The sequence below is a fragment of the Pygocentrus nattereri genome, chromosome 19, assembly GCF_015220715.1.
Source record: "Pygocentrus nattereri isolate fPygNat1 chromosome 19, fPygNat1.pri, whole genome shotgun sequence".
Classification (NCBI taxonomy): Eukaryota; Metazoa; Chordata; class Actinopteri; order Characiformes; family Serrasalmidae; genus Pygocentrus; species Pygocentrus nattereri.
The window spans coordinates 17,723,413-17,743,221 of record NC_051229.1 but is presented as its reverse complement, the minus strand read 5'-3'; the positions used below and the strand labels follow the sequence as shown (position 1 = coordinate 17,743,221).

Sequence of the window (19,809 nt, the reverse complement as noted above, 5' to 3'; positions counted from 1 at the left end):
ACTTTACGCAAAATTCAACATATTTTTCTGGAGAAACAGAGTAGATACTCTTATACAGAGAACTCATTGTCTCCAGCGGGTCAGGGAATCAGATACCAGTCTACTGTGCGTAAGGCAAGAACATTATCCAGCATTAGCCAGTGTTAGCTAATCACTCTATCTTTAGCCTTTACTTAAGTAAAGTAAAACTTTACATTTTTAATAACTAGAATAAAGAATGCACTCTGCAGGCATTGGTTAAGTGACTTGTGCCTTTGATCAAGAAAAAAGATTGTTCAAACCTGAGGTAAGAGTTAAACTAATGCTATCTTGATTGTATTAATTAGCCTATGAATCAGTGGCTAGGCTAGCAGTCAGGATTGGTCGACACCACAGGGATGTCCAATGGCTGTGTGATGCATTTACATAATGCCTACTGAGTACTGTAGCGAGAGAGCACGGATGAGCAAAAACATGAAAATATTAGTGACATAGTAAATTCTGCCTAACTGATGAAGCTGAGGGACTCAGTGCAGAGCTACAGAATACTGCATAACACCACAAATAACTAAAATATATTTAAAAAACGTTAGTTTAAGGCCGGAATGCCCCTTTAGCTAAGACAATCCACAATGCTAGCTAAGACAGTCTACAATGTTTAGTTAAGACAATTTCTAATGCTAGTTGGACAATCTACCATACACTGCTAAGACATCTTGACAATACAATATCATTAGTGCTAACTAACACAAACTTGGGATTTATAGTTCAAACTGTGTGATTAGCTGTAACATTTTCAGATTTTACAAATGAACCAAATGAAGTGTGTGCTTACCTCGTTGATCTGATCCATAGTTAAGGTACAGAACCACAAGAGGAGAGGTCAGAGAGAGACACAGTATGTGAGTGAGTAGCTCTGAGGGGAGAAGAGTGCTATTCCAACTTCAGCACAGACAACGCCACTAGCACAACAAAATCACATACTCAGGGCATTACGCTACGCATACAGAATGGGTAAGATGTACAAAAGGCATGTACTAGACCGACACACACCCCTCATGGCTGTATCAAAGCAGGCGGTGTTTTGGAAAGCAGAAGAGGTGTGTGGATGTGTGTGTGTGTATGTGTGTTTAATATGCATGTGTGCGTTGTTTTTGTGGGTGTGGGAGAGCAGCATCAGTGATTTTGTCACCCTGCTATGCTGCAGTGCCTCAATCCATTATGGATCAGGCCTGGAGGGCATCCATAGCCCTGGGTCCCCCACATAGAGCCAAGCCCAGACAGGTGACACTCAGAGTGGCTGCATTATTCAACTCCTCTGCTTATTCTAACACTACAGCACACATGGGGAGATAATTACTGGTTACTGAGAGAGAGAGAGAGAGAGAGAGAGAGAGAGAGAGAGAGAGAGAGAGGGGAAAGAAAAGAAAAGCAGAGAAAAGAGAAGAAGAGTGAACAATAGAGGAAAAGAAAAAGGGACAGAAAAAAGAAAAAAGAAAAGACGAACAGAGAACAGAAACAAAAAATAGAAGAAGATAATGAGAAAAAAGGAAGGGAAGAAGAGCAGAAAAGAGGAGAAGACAAAATAAGTCATGGAGAAAACAGGGGAATTAAGGAGAAAAGTAGAAAAGAGAAGAAAATAAAGGAGAGAAGATAAGAAAGGAGAAGAGAAGGCCTAGGATACAGTGTGTTTGCGTACTGATGCAGGTAAATGAATATACACTGTAAGTGACAGTAATCTGGAGTTAGTCAGTCGCAGTCAGATTAGAGTGGCGTGTGTACAGTGGTGGGACTCATTCGCTTTCTCAAAGCGCGAGATGACACATGACAACAGTGTCTTGGTTGCATGACAGAGAAAAATAGAACACACACTTGAGTCTGGTGGGCTTTTTTTCCAATAGTGTTCTGCCTGCCAGAGTGGTTGAACAAGCCTCCCTTGGGAGCTTTCTGTGTGGAGGTATCATTGGCATAATAAGCGCACAAACTACAAAGCCACAGATACTACACAGTGCTAAGCTTGAGAGAGTGAGCGAGGGACATAGGAATAGACAGAGAGATGGAGTGAGAGACAGAAAGACAACACAACTAGACACACTCATCATCAAAGGCTGCATTAACTTTCAATAACCAGTGAGTATTTGGGGGGGGTGAGCAAATAAAGCAAAGAATGACGTAACAAGGGACTGAAAGAAATGTTGAAATGAAAGGACAGATGTGCACACACACACGCACACACACACACACACACACACACACACACTCCAGAGCAAAAGAATGAGTGTAAAAGGAAGGTAAAGATCAGCATGGAGGCAATGGATGGGAGGCCTACCTCATACTCTTCTTTGAAGCCGTAACCTTCAGCACACTTCATCTGAGTGACGTGCTCCAGCAGATCGGCCACCCGGATGGCCGGGTGTAGCTGCCCTGTCTGATAGGGAACATCCACCCCATCCCGTTTGCGCAGAGAGTGTGTATGCGTGGAGTGTGTGTGCGACTGAGCCAGGCTGCTGGTGTCACTTGCCATTGTCTGGGTCTCATCTAGACGGGGATGTAAAGAGAGAGAAGAAAGGACGGATGGGTCACTACAGCATGACTTGGCCCAATTACCTCAGAGAATGCCATTAAGCTTTTCTTTACTTTCCACTTACACTTTCTTTTACAGAAGTTATTACATGTAACAGGGTTATTTTTGAGAGTAGAAACGTATAGTTTAATTTCAATGAAAGACAGCACAGTACATTAATTTTTTAACCCCTTATTAATTTTAAGACTATTTATTAATTATTTGTATGTAGAGTCTGAATACCCACTGGTCAAATTCTGCAAAAGTTCTTGTCCTGGAGATCTACTACCACTGCTATACAGTGAACTAACTGTAACATTATCATTTTCTGCAACTTTTACTGCACAATTACTATTTTTTTGTTTAAAATGAAACATGCAGTATAAAATATTCTGTAACTTTTGCGCCCCCCCCCCCCCACTCAATGTTTAATATGTTAAAATCAGCAAATAAACTGTAATTGTGCATTAAAATGTAAAGCAGTGTGTTCTCTATAGAGGATGAGTTAACTTATCTTGACTTTGAATATTAACAAAACATATAATTTGACCAGGGTCACCCAAACTATTGCATACAACTTTATTGTGAGACTAATATGCCGTCACTCTTGGAACAAAAACTTGACAAGAGAAAGAAAAAAATATTCTTAACATTTAATGCAGAAATGAGTTTTGGACCACTTCTTTTGGTCAATTCATGACGAAATTGTAACACAGTGGGAAAGGCAGCAGGCGATTTCAAATTATGTCAAAAACTGAAGAACAACAAAAATGGAGGCAAGGTTTTTTCCAACAGAGACAATGCAAGCTATGTAGATATGAAAGTGAGCAACTGAAATGTGGGTTCACTTGCAGTGTAAAAAGGGGTTAAACTGAGGTGAATAAGAGGCCTTAGCTGACAAAAAACGTTACACTGTAAAAGAAAGTGTCCTTTTCTAGATCTTAGTTTCGCTTTCTTTTTTGTTTTTGGATGGAACACGACACAAAATTGTGGGGAAGGAAGTGAATGAGTGGATGCAGAGGGAGGGATACGTTCCATTCTGCCCTTTTGCTCATTTACACCATCCTTGTATCATACTGCATTGAGGTATGCCTGTCTCTGCTATTTGGGCTCTCATCTTAGCCAATGCATTGAGATTTTGCTTTTCTAGCTCTGAAATTCATTTCAGTGGTAGGATGAGGCACAGAGGAGCTGTTCATCAATAGCAAAGCATGATGAGGGATGACCGATGTGTGACATCACAATGACCGATGCTCCAAAAGCCATGCCTCTTGAGCATAACACGAACACAGAAAAAAAACCACACACTCTGAAATTAAATCGGAGAGATTTGAGTGAAAGGTAAGCAGAGATGATGTGATTCCTAGTGATGGGGGCACAGGTCACTCGTGAGCTGAGAAGATTTCTGCATGTGATGTCATGACATGTCCACTGCCATGCATGTCAAAGACACATGGTGGTACGAGGTAGGTGACTGTGTGTGTGGAAGGGGGCGGGGTGGGAGTGGGGGCGGGGCCAATGGCGGACACCTTTTTAATGGAACATACAACCTCCTTCCCCCAAAACAACAGGCAGACTGAGGAACTTACCATTAATGGGGACTTTTTAAGCAGATACATTAGAGGTTAAATGTGAAGAAGAGAGTGACAGAGAGAAAAAGAGAGAGAGCGAGAGAGGAGAAGAGAGAGAGAAAGAGAGAGAGAGAAAGAGAGAGAGAGGAGACAGGGTATAAGCAACAATACACCAAAGAGCACTGGCACACTAGAGCTCTGTTCACTAGCCTGAAAGCCTGGGATAGATAGTGGGGTGCTGCAGATTACAGGTTTTTGTTAAAGCGACGGGTTTGGACACACAGTGAAGGATAGAAAATGAATTTCAAAGTATATACAAACATATATTCTGGGACCTATTGATTGCACGTAATTTGAAAATCTTTCAAATGAAGTACTTTTGAAGTACACACTAATGAAGTACTTTTGTGATGTAAACGTGTATACCAATTACTGTGGGCGAGCTGCTGTTTCATTAGCATCTACTGTAGCGTTAAAGTTATTTTTCCGCCACAGTACAGCAACAAGCCTCTCTTGAAGCTACTAGTTACATGACTCTACCCAACAGTCTTTTATATTTAATAAGGTGCCCTCCTATAATCCCTTCATGCTATATTTTAATTAAACTTTCCGCAAAAGTAGGCTCTGGCATTACAAGGAAAAACGTAGCAGATTTTGAGTAAAAGCCTGTAATTCTGTATGATTTTTTATTATTATTCTACTTCATCATAGGATAAATGAACAAACACTAGCAAAAGAGGAACACAAAAACAAGTGGGAACTAGCCAGAGGCAGGAGCGACATTAAAAAGAATCGAAGAGGAGGTTGCTTTGGGAGGGAGAGTGGAGAAGATGGTGGAGGGAGAGGGGGCACGGCTAAAGCTTGTTTTTTTCTCTCCTTTCCAGCTAAAAACAACACTTTTTTCCTGAGAAACAACATCAAAAGCATTCTTTCTCTAAAGTGAGAGACATCTTCACTGACACAACTACAGAACTAGAGACTTATATTCTGAGAACGATTTCCCACTTTCATTTTTCACTGTTTTATTTATGCAGACAGCCATGGATTCTAAACAATCCGCTGCAAATATTTTTTTTTTTTTGTTTTTTTATTTTTCCACACCCTCCCTGCCCTACAATCCACTCCCTCCACATCCAGTCCACATGTCTGTCCATGCATATGAGAGGTCAGACAGGATGTGACATCACACGCACGAGACGCAATGCGGATGGGATGGAGTGATGTCAGCCTCGGCCCGGGGCGCCCTGCCCACTGTCGGCACAAACAGGACAAGTAGGGAGGAAGAGAAGCAACAGGCAGGTATGGAGATGAGGCAGCCATCTTTACAAGACAAAAAAGAAAACCACTACAACCAACCAAACCAAAAAACATGACCACAAAGCACATTCCTTCAAGTCTGGCCTAACTTACTTCAGCACAGTGTTTAAAATGGCCTGTTTTTCTGATTGTATGAGTGTGTACAGAGGCTAAGAGAGAGGCTAGCAGTGGTTATGCGAAGAATGAACAAAAGATTTCTCTCACCTAAGATAGCAGTGGGGACAAAGGGATCTGGCGGAAATTAGAATATGGTGGCAGACCAGTGAGAGATGAGACAGAAAGAGAAAACAACATGAGAAAAGTAACAGTTATAGTAGTTAGGGGCAAGTGACACAATACTGGGCAAAAGTCAGAGACCACCAACCATTAAGTACAAGTGACATATATATATATATATATAGAGAGAGAGAGAGAGTACTGTGTGAATGTTTTATGGCATCTAAGCAAATTTTTAAACAATTTACCTCAATATTGAGTTTATCACAATATACATTAGAATAAAGTCATATTCATAATTCAAATAAACATAAAAACAATAAAAAAAGTAACAAGAATTTCTTGGGTCCATACTTTTCCTTGACACCTTAACAGCCACCACAGAGACTTGTTAATATCATCAAAATACATCATGAGCACAATTTAATGAAGTACTGATTGGTCAAACCAGGAGCTGCTTTTTAACTACATATAATACACGGCTTCCTCGAGGAGAGGTTTGAAAATGGTTAAACAAACACACTAACATCCATTAAAAATATATATATATATATATATGTTGTACAAATAAACACATACTACACAAATAAATAGATTTTTGGCACAGTACTATATATATATATATATATATGCACACACACACACACACATACCTGGCAGACCACCAAAACTGTCACAATCAGAGAAACAGTACTAAAAGCTTTCACAGATACAACATCAAGCTCTACTACAGATCTGGAAAAAATGGTGTTTCTATCTATTTTTCCACTGTGAAAAGCAGGGATTTGCATAGATGATGGTTTGACCTACAAATCCACTAGTCTATAGGTTTCCTCAGGCTGAAACAAGTGAAATACAACAAAGAAATGTGTATATCTGTGGTGGTGTTGGAGGAGGAGCTGCCACTAGAGCCCAAGCCACGTCTATAAGGCTCCTCTCCTGAGGACATCAAGGACTGATTTGGGGAGGAGCTTGGACGCATTAAGAACTGAGGCTCTCCAAGCCTCTAAAAAACAGATGACTTTAAAAAGAGTACCCTGGCTAGAGAACATTCTGATTTGAAATCTGATAGTGAGTACCCTCGGCAGGCAGTATTTTTAGTTCAGATTTGGTTTTGTTTTCACATGTTTAAATAAAAGCTCTGCTTTGCACCCAAATTTGGCCTCTGTATGTGTTTGTTTTGGGGCTCTCCTTCGCTCTCCAGCCAGTGTGGCTCAGCCTACTGCCAGGCCAATGCTACAATATCTCAAACTGTTTTCTGCTGCTAGCCTGAACTAGCTGGCTACTAACAAAATATGTTTCAATGACAAATTCTCAGAACAATGAACTGGCAATCACTCAATACTTGGATCATAAGAAGCAAACAACTCCTAAGACTGGACTCTTTGGAGGTGTGGAAAAATAAACGCAAAGGCAGTCACATTAAGTACTGAAAAAAATAAAAATTTTAAATTAAGTTAAATATGCTTCCTGCTTTTTATCCTGGTGGTCTCCAACTTTGCACAATTATGCATATCACGATAAATTATGTCATGATAAGCTTTTCTGAGCTCACTGTCAGAAACTAACAGGACGCAGAATATTGATGTTTCTTTAAAAAAGGTTTAGAGTGGAATGCCAAGTGCCATAGTTTTTAAAGAGGAAATCATGCATCCAAATTCAAGACGTAACCAGATGCAACATGTGAAACATTGCTTAAAAACACTGTACACAATACTTGTGTATGTTCTCTGTTCCAACTAATTAAACCACTCAAAAATGAAATATAATGCCCAATCATAGTTACTGTGATGATTCACCTCCACTAGAAGAAATTAGGAAATAATTAAAACACATGATACAAAAAGAAGTCTATGGTCAGCAGACAAAAACTTATTTGAGTGTTGGTTGCTACTCACAGACATTATACATTTATACTTTGGTCAGTCATTGCAATAGTAGGGTATAACACATGACCCTATTGTTTGGCACACAGACAGGAATTATCACAGTTTAAAACACAGAGAAGGTGTCCACTAGAATAGAACAGTTGCTAAATAGTGTGGTGTTACCTGGGTAGTAAGAGTTGGGCAGAGCTGTACTCAGTGTGTTTGTCTTCACGGTGAGGGAGCATGGGGATGATCCAGCTGCAACATATATAGGTTCCAAATTACAATACACATCCTTTAACAGACTGGTCTTTGAAACAAATATCCTTCCATAATATATTCAACTAGTATACATGTAACAATACTTATGTGCCTAACAATGAAGGAAAGCATTTGCATAATGTCAACTGACCGCTAGTATCTTTCAGTATCAGCTTGTTTGAGTGCTTGCACTGCCATACTGTATATGAATGAGCAATAACCAGTTTCATTCTTTATTAGATGTGGTAGCTGTGACCTGGGTTACCTTCACAGCATGTGTTTCTACTAGCAGAGCTTAACCCGCTCATGGCCAGTGTCAACAGATCAATAAAGATGTCCAAATCTACCTCTCAGACAGCTATCCGAGGACATGTCTCAGGGACAGAGGTGAGGCATCAGGGGGCCATTGTCTGTGTGGGCACCAGTCAAGAATCTGAGAGTGTGTGTGTGTCTGTCTTTCATGTGTGCACTTGGGTGTGTGTGTGAGTATATAGGGCAGGAGGGCTAACTTTGGTCTTCGAGGGCAAAAGTAGTACAGTTTGGTGCTTATTAAATGCACTTACTTAACCTGGTAATTACTATAACTGTAGTGAAATCAATTTGAGTGAGTTTTCAACGCTGGACTCCAGCATACCATGCCCAGAGTGGACACCCCTGGTTTTAGGGATTTGGATGGGATTAGCAGGGTGACTCTTAGGGTCTTCAGCCAGAGCAGTTGGTGGCTGAAGGTCAGGGCTACGTGGTCTGAGGTCATACAGTGAAGCAGCTGGCTCATTAAGTAGGAACAAGGGCTTAAAAAGCTTAAAAACACCAGGGCTTAGTCACACTCAGCAGGGCTGTGGAGGATTACAGTGGGGCCCAGCCTTTCAGTAAGATAGTGCCCAAGTCAAACAATCAGAAAAACAAAGCATTGTCTATGTCCACATAGTCGCCTCATCCACACATATCTGGGCACTTTTCAAAATGTAGTTTTACTTTTCCATTTTTTCAAAAAATATCTTTGACATGCATAAAGAACCAAATGAAAACTGAAACTGGATGCAATCACTAATTTACCATTCATTTAATTAATGCTACTCTTATGCCAGTGTTGTAGAATAAATCTGCTGCACATTTGAAATGTTTCCTTGGTCTAATAAACCTCTATCAAGTGTGTAGTTTAGTCCAGGACATAATCTAATCTATAGCTGAGTGACTGTGTGGGTTATTATGGAGTGGTGGACTCACAGCGGCTGTTTAGGTTGTGGGTGTCCATGAAGGAGAGAGCCTCATCACAGTTGGTGCCCTGCTCTGTGTAGCTCTTGTCCATGGAGTTCACCATCACAGTCATCTCCTGTCGAGTGCTGCTCAGGGTTTCTTTACGCTTCTTAGCCAGTTTCCTTTAAAAAAAACATACAGCCTAGAGTCATTACAAATAGGAGGTAAAGTCTCAGCATGTTAAGTCAATCATCAAATTATACATCGAACTTAAGTTAGAATGTTTGGTCATCTGGAGCCTCCTTTTTTTTATAAAGTTCTGATCTATATATGCCATTGTATTTTGAGCCACTAATATGAATAAAAATTATAAAGTGTGTCAGTTAAAATATTGAGGCACAAAATCATTTGGCTCTCTATAAAAATGTTGAAATATTCTCCCAGGTTTCCACAAAAGCCTGGTGATATGTTGATCTTCCTTGGGCATTTTTAAAACAAGGGAAAATACAATAATAAAAACAAAGGAAAACAATAAGGCTTAAAAAGCCTATAAAGTGTTTTAATGCTTACTATAGAGAAGATGAAAAAGGAGCATTATTTTAAACTCTAAACTAATTAAAAAGAAGAATCAACATTAGAGCAATCAAAAATGGAATAACATAATGATCTAAGCTTGATTGAAAGTGAGAGGCAACAGTCACAATTAAATTCTGATATAATTATAATCAAGGTCCCACCAAGACCCTTCTGGAAAGCCAACGGCTTAGTAATTACAATGACACTGCTTCAAAAGCCCTATTTTTCTTTATATAGCTTGTGGAGTACCTCACAGTCTTTCAAACAGGAGGAATGAATAGAATAATGAGTATATCAGGTAGCTAAACTAAGCCAAATGGCCCTCACTTGGGAAAAGAACAAGAAGGAGTCCTAATCGAATTGTGCTCCGGTGGATCTATACATATCAGACACTAATTTGGTTGGCCAGCCTTTGTTTTCCAGAGGTTCTGATACACAAGGAAATGCAAATGAGGTAAAATTATCCAGCCAATCTGTGGGAACAGAATGAGGGAAGGGAGGGGTCCAGACCTGAGGCTACAAAGCTTCTGGAACACTCCTCCTCCATAACGTGATTTAGAGAGCAGGAAGAAAGTCACGCCAAACCACAAAGTGTGGCAATGCTGGAAGTTTCTTCAGACTACAGAGTCCATTAAACATTGAGGTTTTGCCAAGTCAAAATGACGTGCATTGTTGGATCAAACATTGAGAATGATTGATGAGGAAGACAAGCAGGCATTTCACTCTTACACTGTATGAAACAAGCTATTCAATGCCTGAAACAACTTTTACTATGAGCAAACTGTAGCCTTCCTTCTGCGTACACAAGCTGCTAGCACAAAAACGGGCTGAGAGGTTGTAAACGCTTTCATCTCTGTCTAAGTCTGGCCCAACCTGACCCACAGCACTGGAATCCAACTGCTTAAAACAATTGTCATATTCTGAGTTTAGCTCAAAAACAGTTTGTCCAAAACTGACTGTAGCCCACAATAATTCTACCTATATCCAACTTTTGAATAAAAATTCTGTCAAAATCCTACTACAGCCCAACAAAATTCTGCCAAAATCCTATACCAGCTAAACAAAATTCTGTCAAAATCCTACAACAGTCCAACAAAATTCTGTCAGAATCCAACTGTAGCCTAAACAAATCAGTTCCAAATGTGACCGTAGCCCATCCATATGTCAAAAACCAGCCACTACCAATATGAGACTGAAAAACTTGCCTAGAAAGGTATTTAGCAACTCTTGAGTTATCTTGTTGCTACAATAACATCATCAGATAATTAATAAACAAAATTTTAATTAATAGCCTTAGTAGGAAACCATGAGAAACCTGAACATGAAATCTGAGCCTGACCATGAAAAATGATAGGAATCAACTATTCACATCAGGGTTTGGTGGGATTCTGACAAATATTTCAAGCTCTAATATCCGTGGCAAGAAGAGACAGTAATGAAGCTGTGAGAGGCAGCGTTAACTACGGCTGCCACCTCTCCTTATGTGCCCCTGACTGGGTGACCTGTGGCTGTGTTTGACAGAGAGATGGAGAGAGGCTAATGAAGAGCGCTCCACGCACCATTCTCTCTCATCCATCCTGTTTATTTCCTTTAGCGTGTGTGCCACAACCATATGGTGACACTTCCCCCGCAGCCCAGATCTGACGCTGCCATGCAGGACTAATAAATGAACAGTTCCTGCGACGGCAAGTGTCAGAAACGTATACACTTGTGTATACACACTCACCCTGCCCCAGTGTAGAGTTCACTGTCATTTTGTACAATGGGATGAAAGGCAAACACATCTTCTTTAGTGCTCAAATGGAGGGAGGGAGAAAATGAAGGAGAAAGCAGCATAGTGCAAAAGATTTGTCCGAGAGAGTGTAGACATTACTAATATGCTATGCGCCGATTACAGTGGTGGCAGATATAACTTGATCAGTGTCAAAATCTGTAATTGGTTTACTTTTGATAAAACAGCACAAGGTTCACTGATCTTCCTGTTACTGTTGTGGTCAGGTTTGTAGTAAAGCACTGTAACACGTGTGTGTGAGACTGTTATAGCTGCAAAGTGGGGGGCAATTCCAAACATGTGTCCCAGGTTCTGGAATGTGATGACCTACAAGGTCACATAGGTGTGATGGTCAGGTGTTCACATACTTTTGGTCATACTGTGTATTTCAATTTAATGATTTTAAAAAACTGGAAGCAAACGTGATTTTTGTCAAGCACATTAACATTTCTAAGAGAGTTTTATTTGTGTTTAAATGTTTTTTTTAATCATACCAGTTGCACACAAGTTTTTGATTTCAAAAAACCTGCAGTTGTTTTGCCTGTTTTATCTCGAAACTGCCTTTGAGGAGAAGTTGTTTACACTACAGGGAGTTCTCAGTCCTCGAGGATGACCACTAAGCGGCCTGTAGAAAGAGGTTAGATGGATGCTTTAACAATGACAAAAAGTGTAACTAATGCCAAGCACTGCTCTTCTGAAGCATAAAAAGCTACAGGTGAACTAACAGCACCTCCTTGTGGAGAATTTTTAGCTTGCTAAACATGAGTAAGTGAGTTTCAGGTCACGTACACAAGGTGCTTGGCATCTAAAAAATGTTAACAGCAAGCTAACAGCATACACAAACAGCTGGCGGACGCCAGAAATTCATTATTTTCTATTTGGTTTCAAGCAGAGTAAAATTTGGATTACAATTTTACTAAATGAATATGTGATTACAGAACGAGTACTTGGTTGGTTTATTACTCCTGTCCACCGCTACCTTCTGTTTTATCTTTCAATCCCACTGATCTCACTGTGTTGCTGCCTGTGTGTGGTAAATGAGAGAAAGTTAGTGGGGTTAGCAGTGTGGGGCTGGCATATCTGCCTTTGTTTGCTTGGCTGTAGGGGGTGTCGGGGGTGCTCTCTGTGGGTGCTGCTCACAAAATGAATCACTCTCCCATTCACAGCTCATTTATAAAGAGCACGGCCAGCAATTGACACTAAACAGTACACTTCATTACCAGGATCCTTGAGTGTAAGCACTGCAAGAGAGTGGGACAGACAGAGATTATAAAGCTGTTTTTTGAAACCAATTAATTTATATATTGAACATAAAGACCTTGTACACAGGAGGATTCCTCTACACTTGCAGCAACAGGCAGAGTAATGGGACAATAAACTATAAAAATGACTAATGATATAAAAAGCAGAAAAGCTTTAGCAAAAAACCCATTTAGCCTAATGAGAAACTGTAGCACACAACTGAAAATATCTTAATTTAGATTGAACAATTAATTTCACTTGATCTTTATTTTGCATGTGCGTGAAAGATTACATGATTAGGATATACACTATACTGCCAAAAGTATTCACTCACCCATCCAAATCATTGAATTTAGGTGTTCCAATCACTTCAATGGCCACAGGTGTATAAAACCAAGCACCTGGGCATGCAGACTGCTTCTACAAACATTTGTGAAAGAATGGGTCACTCTCAGGAGCTCAGTGAATTCCAGTATGGTACCGTGATTGGATGCCACCTGTGCAAAAACAGGCGTGACATTTCCTTGCTACTAAATATTCCACAATCAACTGTCAGTGGTATTCTAACAAAGCAGAAGCCATTCTGAATGACAGCAGACCACGTAAAATGACACAGGTCGCAGAGGTCGCCAACTTTCTGCAGACTCAATCGCTACAGACCTCCAAACTTCATGAGGCCTTCAGATTGGCTCAAGAACAAAAATTCCTATAAACACTCCTAAACCTTGTGGAAATCCTTCCCAGAACAGCTGAAGCTGTTATAGCTACAAATGGTGGGCCAACATCATATGAAACCCTTTGGATTAAGAATGGGATGTCAATCAAGTTCATATGCATGTGAAAGCAGATGAGTGAATACTTTTTACAAGTATAGTGTATCAGGTGTACTCTTTTGATATTTAACCAAGCTAATGTTAGCTCGGTGGCAAATTCTCTGTTGTTTTTTGCAGTCTGTACAGTTTTGATTAGCTACAAAAATACAGAGCAGCTCTAGAACACTTGGTAATGCTCTGCAGTTGGAAATTCAGTGTCATGTAGAGTCTCTAAACAAACATTACAGCAGTCTAATTTGAATATTTTTCTGAGCTAAAATATGTTTAATGTTCAAGGACTTTCTTACCAATATTTTGTCATAGTCGAGTCTAAATATACATATTTATTTTTGAAACCAATGAATATCAACAAAAAAATAAATCCCAGTTACGCTAAAGTGGAAAAATAATTTTGATCCACAACTGGTAGAAAACAGATTTGATTTAAACATGTAGATAATTAACTGTTTTATTCTGTTTGAAGGTTTTGTTGGTTTAAAAAAATCAGTTTGTAATTACATCAGACAGACTTGGCTGGCCTCAAGAACAATTTCCACCTTACCTCGACACCGTGTCAAAACAATGTTGAGACCATCCACTTACCATCTCAAGACTGGACTTGAGATCAAGATCAGTCTCAAGTACTACCATACTAAAAACTTGTCCAACCTCACAAAAGTTGCTAAGAATTAACACATTTGTGGGTGAGGCATTCATTTCTTTGCTCATACATTCTCAGGCTCTTATAGCACTTAGATCAGAAGCTTGAATGATAATACTTTGGCATCTTTCCCTATGAATTCTCATGATTCAGAGCAAAAGTTAAATAACAATTCAAAGTGCAGTCAACTGCAAGTTGCACAACAGTACGTTTACAAAGTTAAGACACCCACAGACAGCAAGGTTGCGGTTTTTGCACACAAGAAAGGAGTCTGGCATGCTCTTCTCTGACCTCATATCCCTTCATCTGTTCACCCCCCATCACCAGCTTTGACAATCTAAACCTGTTTCCATAAAGAAATCTTTCTATAAATTCCACCGAAAAACAAAACCAAGGTAATCAAGTTGTTTTGTAACGAATCTGCCGCAGCAGTAGGTAACACTGCTTAAACATTCTCCAAATATCTTCAAACTGTTTCACTCAGCACAGGCGAATTCATTTGCAGGGCTGAGATGAAACAAACAGCCTCGTGGGTATTGTAGGCTGCAGAACGGTGATTGTGATCTTGGGTATAGTAGGCGTGCGTGGCCGAAACAAAGGCGGGATCATTATAGCTGCTCGGACCTGGGACACAGTGGGGCATTGTGGGTAGCGTGCTGGGCAGAGGGAGTGAGAGCTGCAGATGAGTCAGACCCAGCAGAGAGTAAAAGATGGACTCAAAGAGTCACAGTTACTTTGAGTTATGAGGAAAAGGCTGGCCTGGAACATGAGTGAGCTTTATATGGAACATGAGTGAGCTTGAACTGAAATGTAATGATCAGCCTAGTCTTTTAACACTATTACAAGAAACAACACAAAACTACAACTGAGGTACTCTCTAGTTGTTAAGCTGATGTCTGTATATCATGAGATTCTGGCTAAACCAAAAATACAAGATTTCAGAAATAATATAGTGTATGTCTGACTTTAGAGGACATGCAATTACAACCCCAATTCCAAGGAAGTTAGGACATTGTGTAAAACATAAATAAAAACACAATACAATAATATATAGGTTGAAAAGGATTTGCAAATCATCGTATTCAGTTTTTATTTATGTTTTACACAACGTCCCAACTTCATTGGAATCGGAGTTGTATGTTAGCCTCAGAAGTGATTCCTGCTGTCATTTTGCTACAGAGATTGTTGTTGAAAGAAACAGATGAGGCAGATGAGGAGCATCAAAACTATGAATCATATTTTGTACAGAAGCGCTTTTCTGTGTAACAAATCCTGCTCTTCTCCACTGCAGCACTAAACAATTCAAGGTTACTAATGTAGCATAGTTACCTAATGCACTTCAATTAAAATTAGCCAGATGCTAATGATTTAATGGTAATTTGTTATGGTATTGGAATCTGCATTGGTGAGTACTAAAAACATGTACTCATTTGCATATTCAATCTGAAAAAACAGTATCAACACATACCTATACAAAATCATTGACTCCTAAATTTCAACTTGTAAAATGAATACTTACATTTTTCATTAGTTAAATTTTTCAAAACTAATTTTAAAAATGCTGCCCCAGAACAAAGAACTTTTGTTCAAGTAGCATATTTTACAGGTTAATTCTATAATGAATTGGGCTGAGACCCAGATCTTTACAGCCAGTGCCCCTGGTTGACAATTGCAGTTATCTGATTGGTCAGCACAGAAAAAAATTCTGGTGACGTTGACTACTAGACCACTTTGAGTTAGATTTCATTTCAATTCAGGGTGCCCGGAGCCCGTCATACAAAAACAGGCTCACTTTCCAAAAAAAAAAGGATCCCCTCTAAAGCTGTACTTGGATGAAGGGACAACTACATACAGTGCTCAAGCAGCTAGTCTTTAACCTGCACTACGATTAATGCTCCGAAGGGTCAAACTAGGAGAATGTGGAAAATGAGTTGCACCAACCTATTGCTTTAACACATTACTAACGCCTTAACTTTGACTACTATATAGAGAAAGTCTACATTCCATGATCTGTTTTGTTTTAATAGACAGTTTAGTGTTGTAGGCACAAGAAAGAGCTGACCATATTCTAACAAACACTTCTATGTGTTTTCACACTGTGGTTGACATTTTAATCTACTGTCTTCTGAATTTCAGTGAAATCATTTACATGAAACTTGCTTTTAAGGAAAATTTGCATTTTTATTGGCGAGCTACTGATACATAATGAGGTTTACCTTGAACACTATAAAGGTGATTTACCTTAATGCCTGTTATTATTGATCTGTTAAGATTAACAGTCAAAGATGAAAGGGATGGCACAATAGGTATTCCCATAGCACACACACACACACACACACACACACACACACACACACACACACACACACATGTACACTCTCTCCGTGTTCATGGAAAGAAAGTGGTGTGAAGGGCTTAATCATGCATTCTGCTGCTAAACAATAGCTGTAGGATGAAGAGTGAGTCCTGAAGCTGCTTAAAGACTGGCAGGCCCTGAGAGCCACAATGCGTTTTTAATCATCTGAGGAAGAGAAACAGAGAGGGGAAAGAGACAGAGAGAAAGTAAGAAGAACAGAGAGAGATGGAGAGAGAGAAGGGGGTGCAGGGAATGAGTGAGAAAGAATGAGAGTTATCTTCCTTCCATAATCAATATCCAGGCCTGTCCTCTCCACAGTCGGCTAATTCCATTTGCAATGGTGAAGTGTGCACTCGCTTAGACCCTCCCCATCACCCCCCTCCCCACCCATCCCCCCCAAACACTCACCTTTATCTCTTTCCCCTTCCACTTTCTCAGTCTCTCTTTACATCTCTCTTGTCTCTCTTTGTATTTATCTCTTCCTCTCTCCCTCAACATTTCTCTGTCCTTCTCTCCCTTTGTTTCCCCCTTTCTCTCTCCATCTGTCTCGCTCTCTCTCCCTCCCCTTTTCCCCCTCCTGTCCTCTCTCTCCCCCTCTCTCCCGTTCATCTCTCTCTCCTTCTCTATTTCCTTCCCTTCCCTTTCCTCTACTCCACCTCCTTTCTCTCTGTCCCTTGCTCTCTTCTCTCTCTCTCCTTCTCTTTGCTCTTTCTCTTGTTCCACCTCTAGCTGTCTCTCACTTTCCTTTATAGTCTCTTCAATGTCTATCACTCATCCGCCCACTCTTTAACCTATTTCTACCTCTCTTCTCCTTTTTCCACTTTTCTCTTTTGTCTCCCTCTCGCCCTCGCTTTCTTTCTCTCCGCACACTTCAGCTTTACTTCATGGCACTCTCCCCTAATTAGCCTTTTGACTGTATGTGTGCATGGGTGTAGGATGATACTTGGTCTGAGGAGTGTGTGTGTGTGTGTGTGTGTGTGTGTGTGTGGAGGTCAACTGTTGTAGAAGGAGAGCTGAGAGACGGTTCACTCTGACCGATCTTGGCCACATTGCACACAGTCCAGGCCCACGAGACAGAGAGATGATTAGTGTGTCCTGGGTGTTGTGGCTCTGTGTTTAGGCATGTTTGACATTTCTTTCTCTTTGTCACATTCTTTCTCTCAACCTTCTCCCTCTTTTCTTTCTCTCACTTAACTCTCTTTATCTGTCTCTTTTCTCTGTCATCCCTCTCTTTTCTCTCTCTCACTCTCTTCTTTCTCTCTATACACTGTCCTCTCACTTTCACCCTCTCACTTTATCTCTTTTCTTTGTTCCATCCTCTATCTGTCTCTGTTTCTATCCTCTTTTTCTCACCTACCTCTCACCTTCTCTCCCTCTCTCCCACTCTTTTTTCTTTCTTTCACACTCTTTTCTCTCTACCCCTTTCTCTCTCAACTCTCTTTCTCTCCCTCTCCCACACTCTTTCTTCCTCTCACTCACTCACTTCTTCTGACCCCCCTCTTTCTCTAACACTCCTCTTGTTTTCTCCCATCCACTTTCTCTCTTTTTCTGTTATCCATTCTTATCTCTTTGTGTCTCCCACTTGCCTTCTCTCTCTCTCTCTCTCTCTCTCTCAAGTCAAGTCAAGAGGCTTTTATTGTCATTACTTCTATGTACAAGTACACAGTGGAGTGAAATGACATCCTTCCAGGAACAACACGGTGCAACAAGGAACAAAAAGTACAAAGTGCGAACGGGCAGACAGTGTGTGCAAACAAAAATTAAGTTAGAAACAATTTAATAAATATGATAAATTAAACAGACATTAGACACAGTAAACAGACAGGACAGTGCAGCAACAACACAACACACATTTCTGGACATGAGGTAGTGAGAAAATAAGGTGCATAGATATTGAACATGCTGTGATCTATGAGTCTCTGTTCAACATCAGAATGTTCAGGCTGTTGTAGAAACAAATGTGCTCAGCTTGTTCCAATTAGTGTGCTGTGTGCTGTGGCTGTTTTAGGCGTGTTCGTTTAATGAAGGTGTTCAAGCTGTGGGCAGTGTCTGCTAAACACTCCCACATTAAAGCCTCCCCTGTCACTCCCAATACTATCACACACACACACACACACACACACACACACACACACACACACACACACACACACACAAAAGATACATTAGATCAGACAGGACAGGGTGGGGGTAGGGCATTAGAGACATCTTATCTCCTCTTTTTCATTTATACTTGTTCTTTCTCTTTCTTCTCTTTCCAGCTGTTCTCTCTCTCTCTCTCTCTCTCTCTCTGATGACACTTCTCCATGGCCAAACCAAAAAATTTTGATTTAAAAATAAAAAAATGCTATTACTTAAATAAAAAAATATATGCATGCAATTAGACTTAAAGCTCAACTCAGTGTACTAACATAGATGCTCAGACTATGTTACTGTTATATCATCTGGAACAGAATACAATATTTATTCTTCTCTATATGATTAATGTGTATTTGCATATGTAAATAAGTGTAACTAAATAATTCATATATAGTTAAAATATACCACTGTTCAAAGGTTTGGAATACTGTGTCACTTGATGTTATTTAATTTAATAATAATAAATAAAAAAATTAAGCTATATAAATATTGCGAGCTAAAAATTAGAAGGTATTTTAAGGTGTGTCCTTGCGAACACTAAGAAGTTATTAAATGATAAATAGTATACTGTAATTATTTACAGTCACATCTTGAAAAGTTATCTGCCTCAAGATTTGATTACCACTTTTAAAATCTGAAGCATTTTGGATTTTAATTTTATTTTAACTTCATTCTCAATGATTTACAGCATTCAGTTATTACAGAATCATCTACAGCTGGTTATCATTCGTGACCCATCTAACATTTCTTAACTTTTAACAGCTTCCTACAAAGCAGCGGAAACCTAAAGAGGTGGAGCAGCAGCAACAAAAATCATTTTATATATGTATCTTCAAGAAATTGTTTTTATAGTATAGTATAGTACAGTATTGGAGGCAGTCGTGTGCTAGAGGTTTAGGGAACAAGCCTTGTGAATGGAAGTTCGCCAGTTCGATCCCCTCGGCCAACAGCACATGACTGAAGTGCTCTTGAGCAAGGTACCTAGCCCCCAACTGCTCCCCAGGTGCTGTGGATAGGGCTGCCCTCTCTGGGAAAGTTGTGCTCACTGCCCCTAGTGTGTATGTGTTCACTAGTGTGCACATATGTGGGTGTTTCACTGCATGGATGGGTTAAATGTGGAGGTCTAATTCCTCTGTGTGCAGACACAGTAGGCTAACGGTTCTGATTTAAGCCAAATATTTGAATGGTAGAGTACATGCTTATGTATATAAATATTTAATAACAAATAGACCAACTGATGTTTTGAAGACCATGTTTTTTTTTTTACCTTATATTAATGG

At 39.9% G+C, this 19,809-nt stretch overlaps 1 protein-coding gene across 9 annotated transcripts in view; it reads right to left on the bottom strand.

Annotated features, from left to right (window-relative positions):
• LOC108427207 (receptor-type tyrosine-protein phosphatase mu-like) overlaps positions 1-19,809 on the bottom strand; it is a 269,465-nt gene that overhangs the window by 61,756 nt on the left and 187,900 nt on the right. For 3 of the 9 annotated variants that reach the window (XM_037531153.1, XM_037531156.1, XM_037531161.1), the window contains 6 exons: positions 9,003-9,154; positions 7,698-7,772; positions 5,635-5,661; positions 4,132-4,143; positions 2,309-2,517; positions 815-823 (listed from right to left, as the gene is read on the bottom strand). In XM_037531153.1, coding sequence (XP_037387050.1) covers positions 815-823; positions 2,309-2,517; positions 4,132-4,143; positions 5,635-5,661; positions 7,698-7,772; positions 9,003-9,154 — 484 coding nt within the window. The remainder of the gene's footprint in view (positions 1-814; positions 824-2,308; positions 2,518-4,131; positions 4,144-5,634; positions 5,662-7,697; positions 7,773-9,002; positions 9,155-19,809) is intronic. The other 6 variants (XM_037531154.1, XM_037531157.1, XM_037531155.1 and 3 more) reach the window with 5 other exon arrangements.